This window comes from Nestor notabilis, unplaced genomic scaffold (genome assembly GCF_000696875.1).
Source record: "Nestor notabilis isolate BGI_N333 unplaced genomic scaffold, ASM69687v1 scaffold28100, whole genome shotgun sequence".
NCBI lineage: Eukaryota > Metazoa > Chordata > Aves > Psittaciformes > Psittacidae > Nestor > Nestor notabilis.
Genome location: NW_009911118.1, coordinates 21,164 through 38,787, shown reverse-complemented (window position 1 = coordinate 38,787; position 17,624 = coordinate 21,164). Strand labels below are relative to the sequence as shown.

Below are 17,624 nucleotides of genomic sequence, written 5' to 3'. Positions count from 1 at the left end.
CTGTTCCAATACCTGATCACCTTTCGTTGAAGAAATTTTTCCTAATAACCAATCTAAACCTTCTTTGGTGCAGCTTGAGGCCATTTCCTCTTGTCCTATCATTTGTTACTTGGGGGTACTCAAACTGCTTTTAGGAAAATAAAATGCCTTCTTAAATTTTGCCAATATAGCAGAATAAAGCTGTGCTAATTGACATTTGGTAACATTAAACTTCTGTTTTACTAAATTGATTCATTTCTTAGTGACTTTGGTATTTCTGGCAAATTTCATTTTGGTGTACCTACATTGCATGATGTATCTGCATTGCTCAGATGAGGAATGGCTAATAAAGTGTTAATGAAAAGCCATGTAGAAACAAAAAGTTCTTTGGCACTATCAAGTCACTGAAAAACTTGTTACTGTGCAGACTTGTGTTAAAGGTAAATTTAACTTTGTTTTTGGAAGAAGAAATAACATGCAGATAAGGAAATATGAGAGAGAAAATAGAAATTCGTGATGGGGCATGATTTGCCTGAAAGCAAATACGATTTCTGAATTAAGTCTAAATGAAAACATGAAGTGCAGAAAGAGCACAGTCATGTGGGGGCTTGCTCAGAAGCTGAGTGAGAGGTGTGTTCTCTTACCCAAATTGTGGTATTGACTGCCATCCCTGATGCAAAAGCCATGTCTGTATGGAGCACTCAGGAAGGGTAAGCCAAATTAACAGAAAGTATGCAAGAAACCATGCAAGTTAAAGTAGGTGAAAGACATGTATGCATAAAGTAATCCCAAGAGATTAACTAAAACAGACTAAGACCATTTCTGAGAACAGCTGCACAGAAGTTTAATGTGGTTTAACTTCTGCATTGAAAATGGTTTTACTCATTGCTTTATTTTTTTACATATTTTTTATCCCATAGTGATTTGCAAAGAGATTGTTAAACTGGTTAGGGAAAGAATGAGATGCATTACCAAGAAATAGGGAATTTTAATGAAGCCTGGCTATCACCCTGGAGAAGGGTGGGCTTGGAAAAAGCAAAGGTTACACTTGTTCCTTTGAGGGACCTCCAAATTAGTGATCTAGATCCTGCACTTTCACAGGGATACTGCACTTATCAAAGCAAATCAAAGCTCAGATGAGCTGGGGTTACATTTTTTCCCCACTCTTAAAAAGAGGCAAGGTGAGGTTCTTTTTGTATAGAGACATGCAAAAAATGCATGCGTAATAGAGAGTAACCAGAGTCTTCAATGTCTCTGGCTGGCATGAAAACTGAGAGTGGACTGAGTCCATACAAGATGGACAGAGGTGATAAGATAAATGACACTTTGACCTGTCTTCAGTGTGATCTTATTTGCAACATTTACAGGTCTTCATGTTTATATAAATAATACATTTTAACTTGCCTGTTCTGTCATTTCCTTAAAATAATTCAGTGTCTTCCTAACTGTTCTACCCTTCACATTCTTATTATTTAATCGAGTTAGGGCACTGTCTAACAACTGAGTTGCATGGGTCTGCCTTATGTTTGAATTCATATTCTGTGATTTTTTTGGAGCTCTTTCTCAAGTCACTTTTATTACAGTAGGAAAAAAATTACTATTGGAGTAATGATGTTCCAATTCAATGAGAGATCACATTTGTCTGCATTTAGTCATATACACTAACTGCATTTCTCCTTCCTTCCTCTTCCCCACGAGTGGCTGTTCTAATGATTAAAATATCTATTAGTGATACTTTTATTAGTGTATCAGGAGCAATTCTGATTATTAGACATATTAAAAACAATGACTGGCATTTGTTTAGCTGTGGCTGTTTATCATTATAGTTTCTAATAATACAGTATACGTTCTTCAATGTCACAGAATGAGATTATTCTAGAAAAGCCAGTAAGCTCAGACTGCAGAACTACAGAAGCAAACAAATCCACATGCCCTACCATGTATAATATTTCAAGCTGCCTCATTTATGAAGTAAGACTCATTAACTGGGCAATGTACAGTAGCTTTCTCTTTAATTACACAGTTTTATTATACAGTGGAATTATTTTTCAGAATGCAACTGTTTTCACAGACTGACCTTTTATTGTAAGAGAAGTTTCTGTCTAATGAAGAGAGGTAATTACAGCACAAAACTGACTTTTGACATACAGAAAGCTATTGTTACCAGGACTTTCCTAGTGCAGAATGTTATTTAAAAGAGAACTTAATTTACATATTTTAAAAATTATAGAGTTGCATATAAGGTAGCAGTGATGGTGAGAGACAAGCTAAAAAAAGCAGCGCTTGCACCTATCCTCAGATTGCTTTGTAGTTCCCACAGTAGACTGTGTAGTATATGTTGCACCTGTCAGAAAGGGTTCGTGGTAGCAAAATGAATGGTTGGAGAGGAGTCACTTTCTGACCTTCTGGAGAGTTTCTTCCTTTATTGTCTCCTTATTAGGATGCATGACCACTTTCCACCCAGCACAGAGATCAGCCTTGACCTTTGCATGCCTAAATATGAGAGAGAATTTTGCTTGAAATCTGAAGCATAATAATTCTGAGGGGCATTTGTTCTGACCACCACATCGAACAGCTCACTCAGCAGGATTTAAGTGTGATAAATGCCCTTGCCCCAGGTGGCTGATTTTTGCAGTAGAATTAAGTGGGGTGGTAAGAGTTTGCAGTAGAGTTTGCTAGTTATTCGAGCTCTGAATCCTTTTGCTGTACTTTGTAAGCATTACTCTCTGACAGAGGTGTCTCATTAAAATAAGAAATCTATAAGATTTGGAATATTTAAATTGTTTTGTTTACTTAAGTAAGCTATTTGGGTATGCATTCCCCACATTGAGAGCCTGAACTCCTTTAAATTGATACTGGAGAAGAGCTTAATCATTCCATGCTGGGAGCGAGGACAGGAGTTTTGCAAGAAGAAATCATTCTCCCCTCAACCACCTAAAGCCCTTTTATTTTCTTTTTTAAAACATCAGAAGGAGCAGATTTTGTTTGCAGTGTGTTTATAAAGGGAAAATGTTGTGAAAGTTTGAGCAGAAGATTTGGTATTGCAGAGTCCCAATAGCTATCTTCAGAGCTTTCTTCAGGATCTTTGCCTCTTAGGAGCTTGCTCGCTCTAGGTGGAAAACAAAACGCTGTGATTGACTATTCCCACAATGTGAACAGAAAACAGTTGAATATTCAGGACACAGATAGCCGGCAGTGCACGGTCTCTCAAACAGTCACAGAAATAGTTTGTTGTGACAGAATTCCTTTTTCTGTACTTCTGGTATACACCCCTGCATTTTTAGCGCAAAACTTGTTAAACTGTTTTCCAAGATCGGTTCAGTTCATGCGTTTAAAAGATCCTGTCCCTCAGAAAGCTTGTCAACACAAACTACATACAACATAACCCAATAAAGACAGTCTCTGAAGCTTCTTAGAGTACTGCCTTCATTTCCTGCCTGCCTTATTTTTCACACCTTTGTGTGTATGGTGGGAAGCAGACAAAAGTAAACCAAATCCTTTTATTAACTGTTCCTAACTCAAGAAGCTTGTATTTGTAACTATTTGTAGGGTTGGATCATATCATGGTGTATATTCTTGCTCTTGTTTCTTCACCTAGAGAAATGGGAATGTGAGTGGGAAAAACACCCCAGTGATGCTTCTGTATATTTTGAGTGTAAGTTCAAATACTATTTTTAGCCAAGTTACAGACTCAGGCAGACGGGCTTCTTAGACTGCCCATATTGTGTTCCTAATGATTGACCCATTACCAGTTTTTAATAGAGTTTCTTTGTGGTTAAGGTCATGTTTCATGATGTTGAGGGAAAAGATGACATTCTAGTTTTTGAAATGTTGTTGTTCTGTGGCATTTTAGTCTCTTAAATGATATTTTTCTTCAACTGTAGGTATTAGGGTTATTCTCAAGTATAAACATTGCCAGTTGTTCTTAAAGCTCTGAAAGGCTTTGCATTTGGTAATTAAATGAACTGCTTGAGTTAGTATTGTACTTTTCAGCCTTTCACATTTAATTAGCGTTCAAGTAGGAATTATGAACAATTTATATCTGCCAGGAAAAGACAAGACGTAACAAATTGTCTCCGTGCAGATGTGAAATTGAGGCAACCTTAGAGAGACTAAAGAAACTGGAGCGTGATCTGAGCTTTAAGGAGCAAGAACTAAAGGAACGGGAGCGACGTTTGAGGATGTGGGAGCAGAAGTTAACCGAACAGTCCAATACTCCTGTAAGTAGACAATAATTCAACCTTTCATCTTACGTCAGAAAGTATCTGGAGCTTTGTCTGTGTCTACGTGTGTCTGTGTGTGTCTAAAGACACACCAAGGAAATAGTGCCCCTGTTATCTTTAGTTGTTCTGTGGGCCAGCTACAGTCTATTTTGTTACATCACTGCAAATAACTGTACTATTTTTAAAAAATTTGGCTAGTTCATCACGTATCAGATATTGCTGATATTTCATATTGTGCCATGGGCGCTTAAGTAGTTTCCCATTGATTTAATTACAATTCTCAGCTTTAAAAATTGATTGCACTCAGTAAATTCATTTTTCAACTAGAAAGTTGTTGACTTTAATGGATGCAGGATTTGGTCTTAAATGTAAGAATAATTTTTTTCTCGAGAAGAAGGTTTGAGAGACCTATGTAAATTTTTTTTACTTCTTTGAGAAGAAGTAAGTTTTCATTCTGGGATAAAGGGGGTCAAAATTTAAAGTGTTAATTTAGGGCTTTGTTCATAATTACAGTTAACATACTTGTACTGGCCAGTTGCTAGCTGTTAGGATTGCCACATTTCTATTAGTAAATTGAACAAAAACCTTTCTTGGATTATCTTGAATTTCTTAATGGAATGTGATGCTCTTGAATACTGATTGGCAGAGGGAGGACCACAGGGTTGGTGCATGGCTAGACATATTACAACAGAGTTGTTGTTAAGAGGAATACTGCATTACTTGTTTTAAAGCACTAGCAAAAACAAATGCCAAATTGAGATTGCAGCAGCATATGATTTTTCCTATTCACAATTTTATCCTATTTACAGCCTTGATTCCAGCCAGGCCCATTTATATGCAACTTGTTTTTAAGGCATAGCTTATTGCTGTTGTTTGAATGAAGTTGCATTCGTGTTCCAGCTGTGAACATGCAGTAATGAAATCATGAAGAATTAATGTTTTACTATGTGCAGATACTGTATGTTCTCAGTACATATCTAAACGCCTGCTTTAGCGCTTGCAAACTTCCAGTAACTGAGCTGTGGGCCATCATCTATCCCGAGCACAGCATGAGACACAGCCTTAATGAGCAAATCTTCCCATGGGCAAAGCCCTAGGGTTTTTTATGCTGTACTTGCTTATGACTTCTACTTTTCACTTAGAGCTGGCATTGCTGGAAGAATAAAGCATTGTGCTGCGGCCTATTGTGCTAAGCATGAACTATCTTTCTGCATAACATTAACCCAACTCTCCTATTGCATTTAAATGCAATTTCTTCTAATAGAGAAATATAGGTTTGTTTTATTCCATGGATCTTTATCGAACTATTACATGGAACAGCTTTTAAAAAGCCATTTTGCTTGAAAAGAATTGACATACTAGCAAAAAACGGCTTGTTCAAGCAGGGTTGTTTTGGGTTTTTTGTCCATAGGAAATGAAGTTTTCCAAGGCACTGGTTACAAACACAACTATATTTTAAGTTCATAGCTGTAAACTGTTTGCAAAATAGCCCTGCGCATTGTGTTTGCAAGCTGTAACCCTTGGTGTGAAGTGTCTCCCCCCCTCCCTTGGTTCAGAGTGTGTCTGCTCAGCAGTATCAGACTGGAGGATTGCAACAGGGAGGTGCACTGCTTGATTTTAAGCTACGTTTGCTGTAAAAACAGTAGTAAAGATATGGCAAGCAGAGCCAATAACACAGCTTAGGGTGCCCACCAGGCTTATACCAGGTTCTTAACCAACACTAGACCTTGCTATATCTTAGCTGGTACTGTCATCTCTGCTCTATGCTCTGCAGTCACTTCTTTATTTTGCCCTGCAGTAAGCAAAGACCAGAGGCTAGTAAATACTATTAAAGTGGTGTGCAGGAGGGGAAACTTGAACCAAGTGAAAGGAGAACAGGGAAGCTGTCTCTGGCACTTGATTCTCCAGTGTTCTAGGGTTGGTAGAAGCTTCATCCTGCCATTCTGTATGGTAGGTAGCTATAAGTGGCAGGCTCCTCCTACTCCATAGAATAAAGTATAGCTTTTTACACATGTTAGCATGAGAGAAGTATGAGACTAACACTTCTGTGAAAGTAGTGTTTCTCCCTGCTCCTGTTTTAAATGTGTTTCTGCTGTGTCTTATAAAACAGACACCTTTGAGTCTGATCTCTGCAGATTCCCTTTGTGCAGATCTCCAAGAGCATCTTGCACAAGGGAATCTAGAGCCTTTTGGAGGAATAAAATATATCCACAGCTGCAGTGAAATGGGGGACTTCTTTTGAAAGAGGACCTGACTTTCAGAAGCTGATATTTAGAGGAAGACAATGAGCAAAGGCATGAAATCCAGATATTTATTTGTGGTGATCTGCATCTACAGGTGGTCATTTAAGAACAGTGGCTTGTACAGAGATTGGGGGACCCAGCCATCTATAAAAGTCTCTTCATGATAGTTATCATGAACTGCAGTATCACTGCAGCATCAGGCAGGTCCTAGCACAAAAAGCTCCTAAGTTCTCCGGATAACGAGATGGCAAAATATGGAGGAAGTAAGGCAATTGTAACTCACAAAATGAGCCACAGTTATGGCTCATTCACAGTTTACCCATTGCCAGGCATTGCACAGACACTGACCCAGAAATGTGTTTTAGCAGAAGGCTGTTCAGCAGTTTTGTTTAGCATCAGGGGATGCTCTTCCATGGATCTAAAGTGACTAAAACTCTGAAGTCATGGAGGAACTACCTGGCACTGAATTGTTTGTGCTGGGCATCTCGTTTCTGTGGCTAGATCTTTATTTTAAAATATTCCTTCTCTTTATCAGTAGGAGCTTTTGGTGTCCTTGATCCAAGTAGTGCTCTGGTGATGGTGCAGTTGTTTTCCTGTACAGAAGCTTAGCCGTAGGATGTACCCCCTCTCCCCGACTTCATAATTTTATTTTCATTTTTTAAACCATGATCACTCACTTTTGTTAACCACAACACAAATAGAAAGCCTATGTAAGAAGGGAAAACCCGAGAGGAACAAAAGACATATTTTGTCCTTTATAATGACTGGCAATTTGTCACTGTAAGTGGTTTTGCCAAGAAATGAGCACTCTTGGAGTAGCCTGGCCATGAAGTCTTCTGTATTACCAGGACATCACCATAATGACCCCAGTTGACCATTGTGACAAACTGCCATTGGCTCTTTGGTCAGTTTTCTGATTAGGTTAAAAAATACGTGGAACAAATTTTGGAGAGGTAATTTTGCAGACATCTTCAGAAAGAAAGGCCAGTTCAGGTGTTCACACACAGCTCCTTTGCTGTAGCTTTAGTAGGTAGTTTAGGATGAAACTCATGAGTTTTTACTCCCTGTGGACAACAGGCAAGCATGTCACAGAGATTACTAGCCCAGCCACTCTGAAGAGGCATTAATCATTATTTAGCTGGAGAGGGCACATTTCATTTGTTATTACAAACAGATTGGGTCAGGAAAATGCTGTTATCTGTAAAGATTAAATCAGTAGAGATTTAACATGATCCAAATGGCAGATATCTATTGGTATCACTAAAATAAAATGAAAATGCAACCAAGCTGAAGAAGCTGACAAGCTGACCAAACAGCCCCTCTTCCCCTGCCTGCTCCAGAAGCAAGGTGCTGGTGCAGGCTGGAGGCCAGTTCCTGTGTGTCCTTCGCATTGGTGAGAGGCTCGTTTCTGATTGCGGCTGTTGCAGGGTGACCCCTTCCTCTCCTTTTGAGCATATGCTCAGAACCAGTCTTTGCACAGATAATACTGCTGCTGTTACTTCTGATATTTAGAGGGCTGCTACTTCTGCACCAAACTTTGGGAGCTTTGGTTTCTCTGATCTTAACGTGACTTATTCTTCAATCCTGAAAGGTTCAGTTAAGCAACTCACTCTGACTTCTGTTGTACCCACATTGCCTTGTGAGCCAGTCTACCTGGCTGGGAAATGTCACATTCTGGTTTATGCTATACAAAATGAAGGATTGAAGAGTTTAAACCTTCTTTTGTCATGAAAGCTCTGCTACCTGTGGTTCTTGCCGTGCGACTCAGTGATTTTGCACTTTAGTTTAAGAACAAAGACCCCAGAATGAAGCTATCTGGTTTAATGAATTCTGACTTGATCTCCATGTTTAGATTCACTAATCGTGTGCTTTCTGTTGATTGCCAACTAATCTGGTGGTGTCTTTTTCCTCGATTTTTAAATTGGTTCTAACTTTCACTTTTGCTCTGTCCTTTCCTCCTTTAAATAGTTTTTCTTACCTCTTGCTGCAAGAATGTCTGAGGAGTCTTACTTTGAATCTAAAACAGAGGAGTCAAACAGTGCAGAGATGTCATGTCAGATCACAGCAACAAGTAACGGGGAGGTAGCTGGCATGAACCAAAGTCTGAAGGCCTTGATGATGACGGGCTTTGGGGATATCTTCTCTCTGAACAAAGCAGGATCTGTCCTGCATTCTGGAATGCAGATAAACATGCAAGCCAAAAAGAATTCTTCTAAAACCACCTCTATGAGAAAAGGAAAGAAAATCAACATGGCTTTGGGTTTCAGTGAATTCGACTGGTCAGATGACGATGATGATGATGATTATTTTGATGACACAGATGATAGCAGCGAATGAAATCAGTTATAGAATTAATCCTGAAATCAGTTTTAGCAAAGCAAAACAATAAAGTTTTAGAACAAGAATCCTGTCAGTTTGGTCTGTTAAATCCTGTAAAAGAAGAAAAAAAAATGTGAGACATTTTCCAGGCTGAGCATGTTTGTGTGTAGAAAGACATGTTGTTTTTGTTTAGATTGTGCTGACTTATTTCTGCTTTGATTAAATTTGGAACTAAACTTTCCAAATTAATTGAGATTATTATTATTTTAAGAACCATGATTATATCTATAATTCTTGGTGCCTGATTACAGAAACTGTGGCTTGATAAACTTAAGATCTGAAAACATTGGGGGAAACTTCAATGCCTTTAATGCCATTAATGTACTTCAAATTTTTCTTTTGTGTGTTTGTCATTTCCCTTACCCCTTTAATTGTCAATTATATGAATATACTTGTACTTCCAAATTTGCTATTCTCTACAATCCATTCTTTCTTACTGTTGCAGTGAAGGGGTTTGCTGTGTTTCTAATTTAAAGCCTTTTTTTAAGGCAGCATTGTGGGAAGTCACAAATATACTGCTATGAAGAGAGAAGCTTGGTTGGGGAGAAGAGAGGGGTTACTTAAATACACAGTTTAAAAACTGAATAGCAGCAGAATCCAGGTAGTCCCTATTAGCAGGTGATTTGTATAAATGTTCTTTTTTCCCCCCTCACGTGTATGTGCATGTGTATATAATTCACTCTAGCAAAGCAAACTGCAATCAGACCTCTGCATCTATTATCAGATATTGTGATCTAGAAGGTAATTTTCAGTTACGCTGACGTAAATCCAGGAAGCCTCATTAACTTTGATGGACTTATTCTTGTACCTGAGAGTAAAAATCAGTGTTAGCGAATTTTGATTCTCGTGCGTCTCCTAAAGAGTGTGCACTACCCTTATGAAAGGACAAAGGTGAGCCACAATGACGTTTCAGCTTGGGCCTTACTGCTGTGGCTTGTGTGACATACTCACATGTGATGGCAGTAACGTGAGGAGCATTTACTAGGCTCTGTGTACCTGTTTTTTGCAGCTAAATCACTTTTGAAGTATTGCCACTGCTGTTACAACTTACTGTAAAACTCGGCATGTAACAATCTGCTGGCAATAATTGCCTGCCAGGCACTTAATGTTGAGAGCAGAGAGTACGCTTCTCCCGATGACTCCTTTAGTGGTAATGCAGAAGGAGGGAGGGAAAACCAGTGCAAACACAAATGCAGGTTAGAAAGGAAGATGTAAAATATTTGCCCAAGGAAGAAGGGCAGCATTTCAAAAGAAAAACTAGTTCAGCTGTAGTGGGAATAAGACATCAAAATTCCATTCTCAATTACTGGAGGGGTTTCTTTTGTGAAAACTTCAGGTTTTGAGTGGCTTCTTTAATTACAGGCTTGCCTGTTACACAGCTCTAACCTACATATTATGGTGAGTGTTTTTGTAGATAGCTTAGAGAAAAATGGATACATTAGATAACAGCAGGCCTGAAATCATTACATGTTCACTCAACAAAAGAGAAAGTTCTTTGAAGGAGTTTATCTGGAGTGGTGACTGGGCATCTCTTTGGGTTGTGAGAGTTGATTGTTGATTTATCCTTAAGCATCAGCACTGGTCTGGTAACCTGCAAGGCAGCGAGTGCTGCGCTTTGAGCTAGCATACTCCACTCAGTTTGCACATGATTAGACCTGCCAAGATACTTAATTTCTGTAGGATGTCATTCCACATGCTACCTTCTTCCTAACAGTGGCAAATCCATTGGCTTTAAGTTAACCCTCTTGTATCAGGAAGCTTTTCTTATGACAGAATCGTAATGTAAATGATGCAAGAAGTTTACGGAGTATCTCAAGGAGAAACTTGCTCCTTTGGCACAGATAGGGACGGCTTCTTAGGTCCATTAAAGCAACCTGATTTTAGGGAGAAAAAGGGACTAAAGAGCAAATAATGAGATGGAAATAAGAGCAAATGAGCTTTTTACTGGTGCAGATTTGTACTGTTTTTGTAAGTCTATGTCTGCTAACACCCACAGCAATGATACTATTTTTGTAACTGCCACTTTGCACCCAGCAAAATTTGATGGATTTGTGTAATCTAATAGGTGCGCTTAGATCTTAAGATGTGTGTCATTGTGCATAAATTACCACTGTAGAGTTGTACAGCTTTAACTGAAAATGAAATTTGGTTTGTCATATTTAGTAGTCGAAAGAAAAAGCAACAAAAAATCTGTCCCTAGCACTGATGTTTTGCACTTTTTTAGCATCTGACAGTCTCAGAGCACTTCATGCACATTTATATTTGCATGGGTTTGTAAATCTACTTCCTCAGTCTTTACTGAAGTAAAAAATAGTCCCTAAGTAGTATGACACAGGGTTTCACAGTTGCAAAATCACAAAATTTAGGTCTGACTTCAAGGTTTTGTGCTTACCCAGGAGCGTAACTTATTTCAGCAAAATATCAGAATTTGGTAGCATGCTCATAGGAATTTCTGCTACCTAATTAGTTCCAGTATTTTTTAATGAAACAAAGATGGATTTTTCCCCCCTCTTCTTCCCCTTTCTTTCCCCATATAACTTAATTTGCTTTGACAAATAATGTATTAAGGAAAAGTTTAAACTCTTGTGAAAGTTAACCTCTGTGTTCAAAGAAGCAAAGGTCTCTGAATTACAGAAAAGGTGATAACATGACAAGCTTTTCTGATGCAGTTCCCTTGAAGATAGTGTTATAATTACTATATTGGCTAGGCTTACTAAAAGAATAATGGTATTAATTGCATTTTTACTTTCCTGTGATGACTTTCATACCACATGTCTCCAGTTTACAAGCCAAAAATCGTAAGTGAGAATCAAACTGTGTTGTTTCTGCTTCTGATATACTTCTCACTAGATATGGGTTTTGCAAGTAGCTCTGGTAGGCAGGTATGTTGGTTGGAGAAGGTCAGGATATTTCATCTTCCGCACCTGATTTTGCTCTGCAGTGCAAGCCAGTCTGTCTTCTACCTGTATTATCACGAGGCTATATAGATATCCACAGCAGTCCACAGCCACATAGTATGTCAGCTTAAGAAAGCATTAACCAAACACAGAAGGCATTTCTCTGGCAGCTCTGGGCTGTGAGCAAAGCCACCAAAAGCCTTCCTGTGCCTCGTACACCTCGCAGCTCACTAGTGCCCACCAGACCTTTTGAGATCCCAGTTTTCTCTACCTTCCCTAAAGCCCTGGAGGTATCTGCAGTAAAATGATGTTGCTGCATTTGACAGACGGGAAAGGTAAGAACAGGCCTGAGCTTCTTGGTTTTACCAGACAGGACAGTTGCAATGCCATTGTTGACTTAGATGGGTAAATGGCCCAGAAGAAAAATGGTGAGGATCAGCTTTTGGCTTCCTTAAAAGTAGAGGGTGAGCCTGGGACCAAGACAGGATGTCCAACTCCCAACTCTCTTTCTTTTCCTTCAGCAAAAAATGGAAGGGGGAATTAACGGAGTAAACCTTTAGATCTGACAATCACAGGACTAATTCCTTGGAGTATCAAGTGTCCCGAGGTACAGTGTGTAGGTGTGCTGCATCCCCGGCCAGTTGTGTGCTGCCTGATGTGGAGCTTGAACTCTCTAGACGGGAAGGGCTAACAGGAGGTGAGGTCTGGCACAGCTCCCTGTCACAGTCGTTTGTTTATTGTTTCAGTGGTTTTGTAGATGTTGATTCTCTTTCCTTCTGGGTTTTAAAGTGGTTATTCTGAGTTAAATATTTGATGCAAAAATGATTTACATTGCTATCAGCAGTAGTAGTAAATCCATACTGTGCATATCGCTGTTAAGTATTCAGCAGTGTTACTGCATGTCTTTAGAACTGTAGTTCCTTTTTCTGTAATCAGGCAGCTTTTACAGGTTTTTAATAAGACCTCTACCTTGACAGAGGTTTTAACTACAGTCCTAGGTAGAATGTTCAGGTAGAAAAATAAGTTCATTTAGTAATTTTCACAGCCCTTAAAATGCACTGGTAGGAGCCTGGAGGAGAGACCTTTCCCTTTCCCCCCAGACTTCGACTTAGTGTACACTGTAAAATCTGCACAGAGATTTCTGATGTGTGAAGATTTAATTTTAAAAATGTAGAACCAACAACTTTCTTTAAACATTTTATATTGTGTGCTGAATATTCATATGCCTTTTAAAGTCAGATATAGTCCACTGCATTTCTTGCTTTTGCACTACTGAAGAAGTTTTGTACTGAATAGTAGGAGTCAATGCTACTTACACTTCAAGTGTGAACCGATAAGATTTGAATAGAAAATATTTTCACAGTGTTAGTAAACTTCATTTTCCCTTCTGAAAAAAACAAAGCTGAGTGCAATGCCTGTGCCAAAACTCTTGTGCTGTAAACTGAATATATCATTTGTGTGGAACATGCAATGTTACACTTCTGTGTGGTAAAACCTTGCAGCGTCAGTTATTCTCTTTATTGCACTTGACATATGATGTCTTGTTTTATTCACACTGTGGATTTGATTTTCCAGTGTAAAACCAAAGCAAACAAACAGAAAGAAATCATGCAATGTATTCAATTTCCTCGATTGGTGTCATAAACTTTCTTTTGATGTGAACTTTTTCCTTTGCTTCTCTTTGTTCCAAACTTCTATTTTGCAATAAACATTTTGACAGTAAATTTTATGCATCTGTGTCCCTGTGTAAAATGCTGGTGTTTCAAGAGGTTCCTTATTGTCTATTGGTTTAAGTCACTTTTTGTATTACTCACTGTGTGACACTTCTTTATGCTCCCATCTTTAAAAAAAACAAACTGAAATAATGCAAACCTGGTTATATTAGATACAATACTGTTTATATTTAAACATGGGAAAAGCTGGAAAAATCTCTTATGCAACTGAAAATGCAGTATTTGACTTCTGCAGTAAATGATTCGGTTGCATAATTATTGTGCCAGGCTCCTCCCACAGCACCAGCTGGTTTGGCTATAAGTACGTACAAAAGGCACAACCCATTGCCTTGCTAAGGATGTTTACGATTGCCACTTTTCCTCCCCTGTGCTCAGGTGTTGCCCCAAGCACTACTTTTTCCCCACAGCGTCCTACCCAGGCTATGGGTAGCTGTTAGCATAGGGAATGCCTGACTAAGAGCAGGTAGGTTGAGAACATTGTCTGGAAGTGTAGTTTAGTAGAGAGAAAAAGTCAGGAAGGTCTCTTTTTCTGGCAGACACATCTTTCTTTCTGCCACTTCACCCTGATGCCTTTGGCTCTGCCACCTTTGGGGAAGCAGTGGGCAAAGGGATGGGTTTGAGGCCCCACTAAGTCCTCCTCACAGAGGTGGCTTCAGCTGGTTTCATGGATGGTTTGTGCCCAGCAAGGTGTGGCAGAGACATTGGTGGAGGAGGAGGATCTGATGAGTCCCTGAAGTGGGGTGGGTAGCAGTCACAAGTCCTTCAACAGGAGTTTCATGGGAATGACACAAAGGATGTTTCACAGCGATGGCTGGAAGTCGTGAGTGGATTACACTAAATGCTGGTCTCCTGCCTGGAGAGCCAGGGAAGTGCTCAGGCGCATGAGGGCAGCTCTGCCCTGGGCTCAGAGTCCAGCTGGAGGCAGGCAGGGGTGAGTGCCTGCCCAGGAAGATGCCTGGCGGGGGAGGGGGGGGGGGGCGCTGGAGAGCTCGTGGGTGTCTCTGGAGCAGGTAACAAGGCCTTGGGGGCTGGTGGGTAACTGAGCTGAGTCTCTTGCACGTCAGTGTTATGTACATCAAATAAGCTTGCAACGACATCATGGTATTGAGCCTTTGGGAGACACTGACAGTCCAAGTGCATACATGCCAGTTAATGTTAACCCTTTAACCACATAGAAACACCAAGAAGGTGATGCTTGGGATACCATATGCTTGAATGAGTATAATGGCAATCAGTATGGCAGTGACATCTTCTCCTATGTCAGTTTTCCAGTCACCCCAGAACTTCACTTAGCGCAGCCATGCTCCTGCACCTCCTCCGTGGTTTCCTTGTGCTTCAAGAGCTAACACCATCCTGCATACAACAAAGCGTGGCCTGTGCAGGCTGCAGCACAGGAGGAGGCTGGGAAGTGCTCCACTCCCCCAGCCTCAGGGGAGCAGTTGCGAAGCGCTGCCAGAAAGAGAGACTTGTTTGCACAGGAAGACTGGCCACAGCCGCCAGTCTCCAAATTCTGCCTCACTGCTGTCAAGTGACAGTTTTCGTTCCTTTTCCAGAGAATACCCATAATTTGGGAGAGTCTTGATCGCAGCACTATTTTAATTGCAGAAATTAGATGGTATCAAAGCCATAGCAAAAGCCTTCCCATAGGGCCAGAGCCAAGAGGAGAGGCAGGTAGAGAGTCCTTTGCCATCAGAGGGGTTACTTTTGCTTCCTAAATTGTTTCTATCATTGATCTATTAATATAATTTTATCTACCTTAAGTGTTGGGTTTAATTTAGCATGGCCACCGTGCTGTTGGAGCCAGCCTGGGGCCAGTGTGAATCCAAGGGTTTAGTACATCAGTGTGAGAGTTGCAGCCTGAAGTCCTGCCCATTGCAGGGGAAAAGGAACTGAATAAAATCAGCCACCAGAGTAAAATTTGGGTGAAGGGGAGAAAAATGGTCAGATGGTTTTCTTTTCAATTCGTATCTCTCACGCAGTTGCTGCCCTCCTTTGATATTTGTGCATGGACCGAAGAAGATGTGGTGAGTATTCTGTGTTAATGTGGCCAGCGTTGCGCTGCTGGAGCTTTCTAACAAATTGCAGTGGGTACGAAGGGAGGGAAGGCCGGATCAGAACATCCATGTGAGAGTTTGCTGCTATTTGTTTGGTGAACTTGTGTCACAGAAAGGCTTTAAAATGGCCGTGAGTAAATTAAGAACTCAAACGACCTCTATTAAACAGCTATATTCTCCAGCGTCCAGAATTAATGGGAGCTGGGAGCTGTCAGCAGCCAGGAGGCCATTCCTGAGCGGTCATTTAAGGAATGTGGAAGTGCCTCAAGACCTATATAAGCAAGACCTGTCCTAGACAAGACAAAATGGGTTTGAAGGTTTTATCCCACTGTGTGCCACCAGGATAGCAAATAACTGAAAGTTAAGGGGGTTTTAAGGTGTGTGGAATCTCTTATTTCATAAAAAATAATGACATTAAGTCTTTTTTTACCTTTTTATTCAGTTAAAAGACTAAACAAGAAACATGAATGACTTAGCTCCAGCATAGTGATTTGTCACAGTGATTTTAATGTCCCATCTAGCACCCTCCTTATGTGCTGCACATCACAGGGTTGTTTAGCTCCCATTTACTGAGGGACTGTGTGGAAAGCCAGTGCAAAAGCCGTAATAGCCCTGCCTCCTTAACTTCAGCCCCTTTGGCATGTGGCAGATCACTAAGCTGCTGTTTCAGTCATTTCTGTTGTTCTTCGTAATGATAAGCTGAAGAAGGTGGCTGCAAAATAGAAGCAGTTTTTAAAAGCTAAGTAAAAATAATTACTGGAATTGGTGGATCTTGAGTCTTTTAACCCAAAGGTAGAAGTGTTTTAAAATTTTATTTTAAAAAAGAGTGATTACTTGTGAACACCAAATGACTGTAATACACAATCACAATAATGTCAACTTCAAGACTGATTCCTCTTTTTTGCAGTTTTTCTGGATGCAACAACTTACAAGGAAAGGTAAAAGTACCTTCATATTCACATGTATGAATATATGTACATTTGCTTATCTTTTTCTCCCTCCAGTAAAGCACCCTATGGATTTCTGAATAACCTCTCTTATCTTAAGGAGATGCTTCTGGTGAAATGAGTGTATATGCTAGCTTGTTTAAGGAACATCATATCACTGGGAAACGATTGCTTCTTCTAGAAGAGGAGGATTTAAAGGACATGGGAATTGTTTCCAGAGGACACATCATCCATTTAAAGGTATTTAACAGCATATTTTGAATGTTGCATTAGGTTATAATGTGAATATTAAGAAAGGAGTCTATGAGGTTTTGGTAGTATTAACAACAAATAAAGTTATAAGTCTAAATAGAGAACATACGTGGTATAAAAAAAGCAATTACAGGTTTGTGTGGATCTAGAACCCAAAGCAATCTGAGCATTTTATGAGGTATGAAAATGTGATGTGGTCTTCATACTCCTCTGCAGTTCTTGGTTATCCTGTGTGCTGGACCATCCGTACTGCTGAAGATTTGCCTAGGAGGGCTATTCTCCTGGCAGAAAGCTTTGGGTATCTTCAGAGAGAGTTCTCCCCCACGATTTCTCTTTAGCTGAGCAAGGAGCAGATTTGAGAGCAGTTACTTGAACTGAAATCTCTGCACTTTCACAATTCATCTGTAGCTTAAAACATACTTTGATTAACAAAATGCCATTAGACAACTCTAAGGCTGTTTGACAGCCAGGTTGCATTGCTCTTAAAGCTTTGTTTAAGAGTGTTTTAAATATCTAATGTTTGTAATGAGTTAAGAAAATCATAGTCTGGAAAATGGAATCACAACAGCAGTAATAGTATGAATAGTGTAGCCACAGGAGAGAGTTCAGTTTCCTGGCTGTCAGCTTTGGAAAAGGATTTCTCTAAAAGCAGCATCTGTAATTCTGTTGGGTCTCAATGATTTTGTACCACAATTTACTAGTAAGAGATACTTGTATCCTAATTGCTAGTCCTGCAAATTTAGCTTCATAAATCACACAGATTTATTCCCCTTTTTCTCATCAGCCGTTTTTTCCATGCCACACACCATTACTGATATATTTAATTTACATTTCCTACAGGGAAAATTATTGAAACTTAATAAAGTCAATAATGCCCAAAATGAAAGATTTCAGCTTCCTGGGTTGATTGAGCGTAA

The 17,624-nt window shown here is 39.7% G+C and overlaps 1 protein-coding gene across 1 annotated transcript in view; it reads left to right on the top strand.

Annotated features, from left to right (window-relative positions):
- Positions 1-4,063: 4,063 nt before the first annotated feature.
- The window catches only part of LOC104399199 (mitogen-activated protein kinase kinase kinase MLT-like), a gene marked incomplete at its 5' end in the record, with an annotated part of 32,661 nt that continues 19,100 nt past the window's right edge, over positions 4,064-17,624 (top strand). Inside the window, 4 exons of the mRNA XM_010013202.1 lie at positions 4,064-4,199; positions 15,434-15,478; positions 16,416-16,446; positions 16,556-16,695. Of these exons, the coding sequence (XP_010011504.1) occupies positions 4,064-4,199; positions 15,434-15,478; positions 16,416-16,446; positions 16,556-16,695 (352 nt within the window). The remainder of the gene's footprint in view (positions 4,200-15,433; positions 15,479-16,415; positions 16,447-16,555; positions 16,696-17,624) is intronic.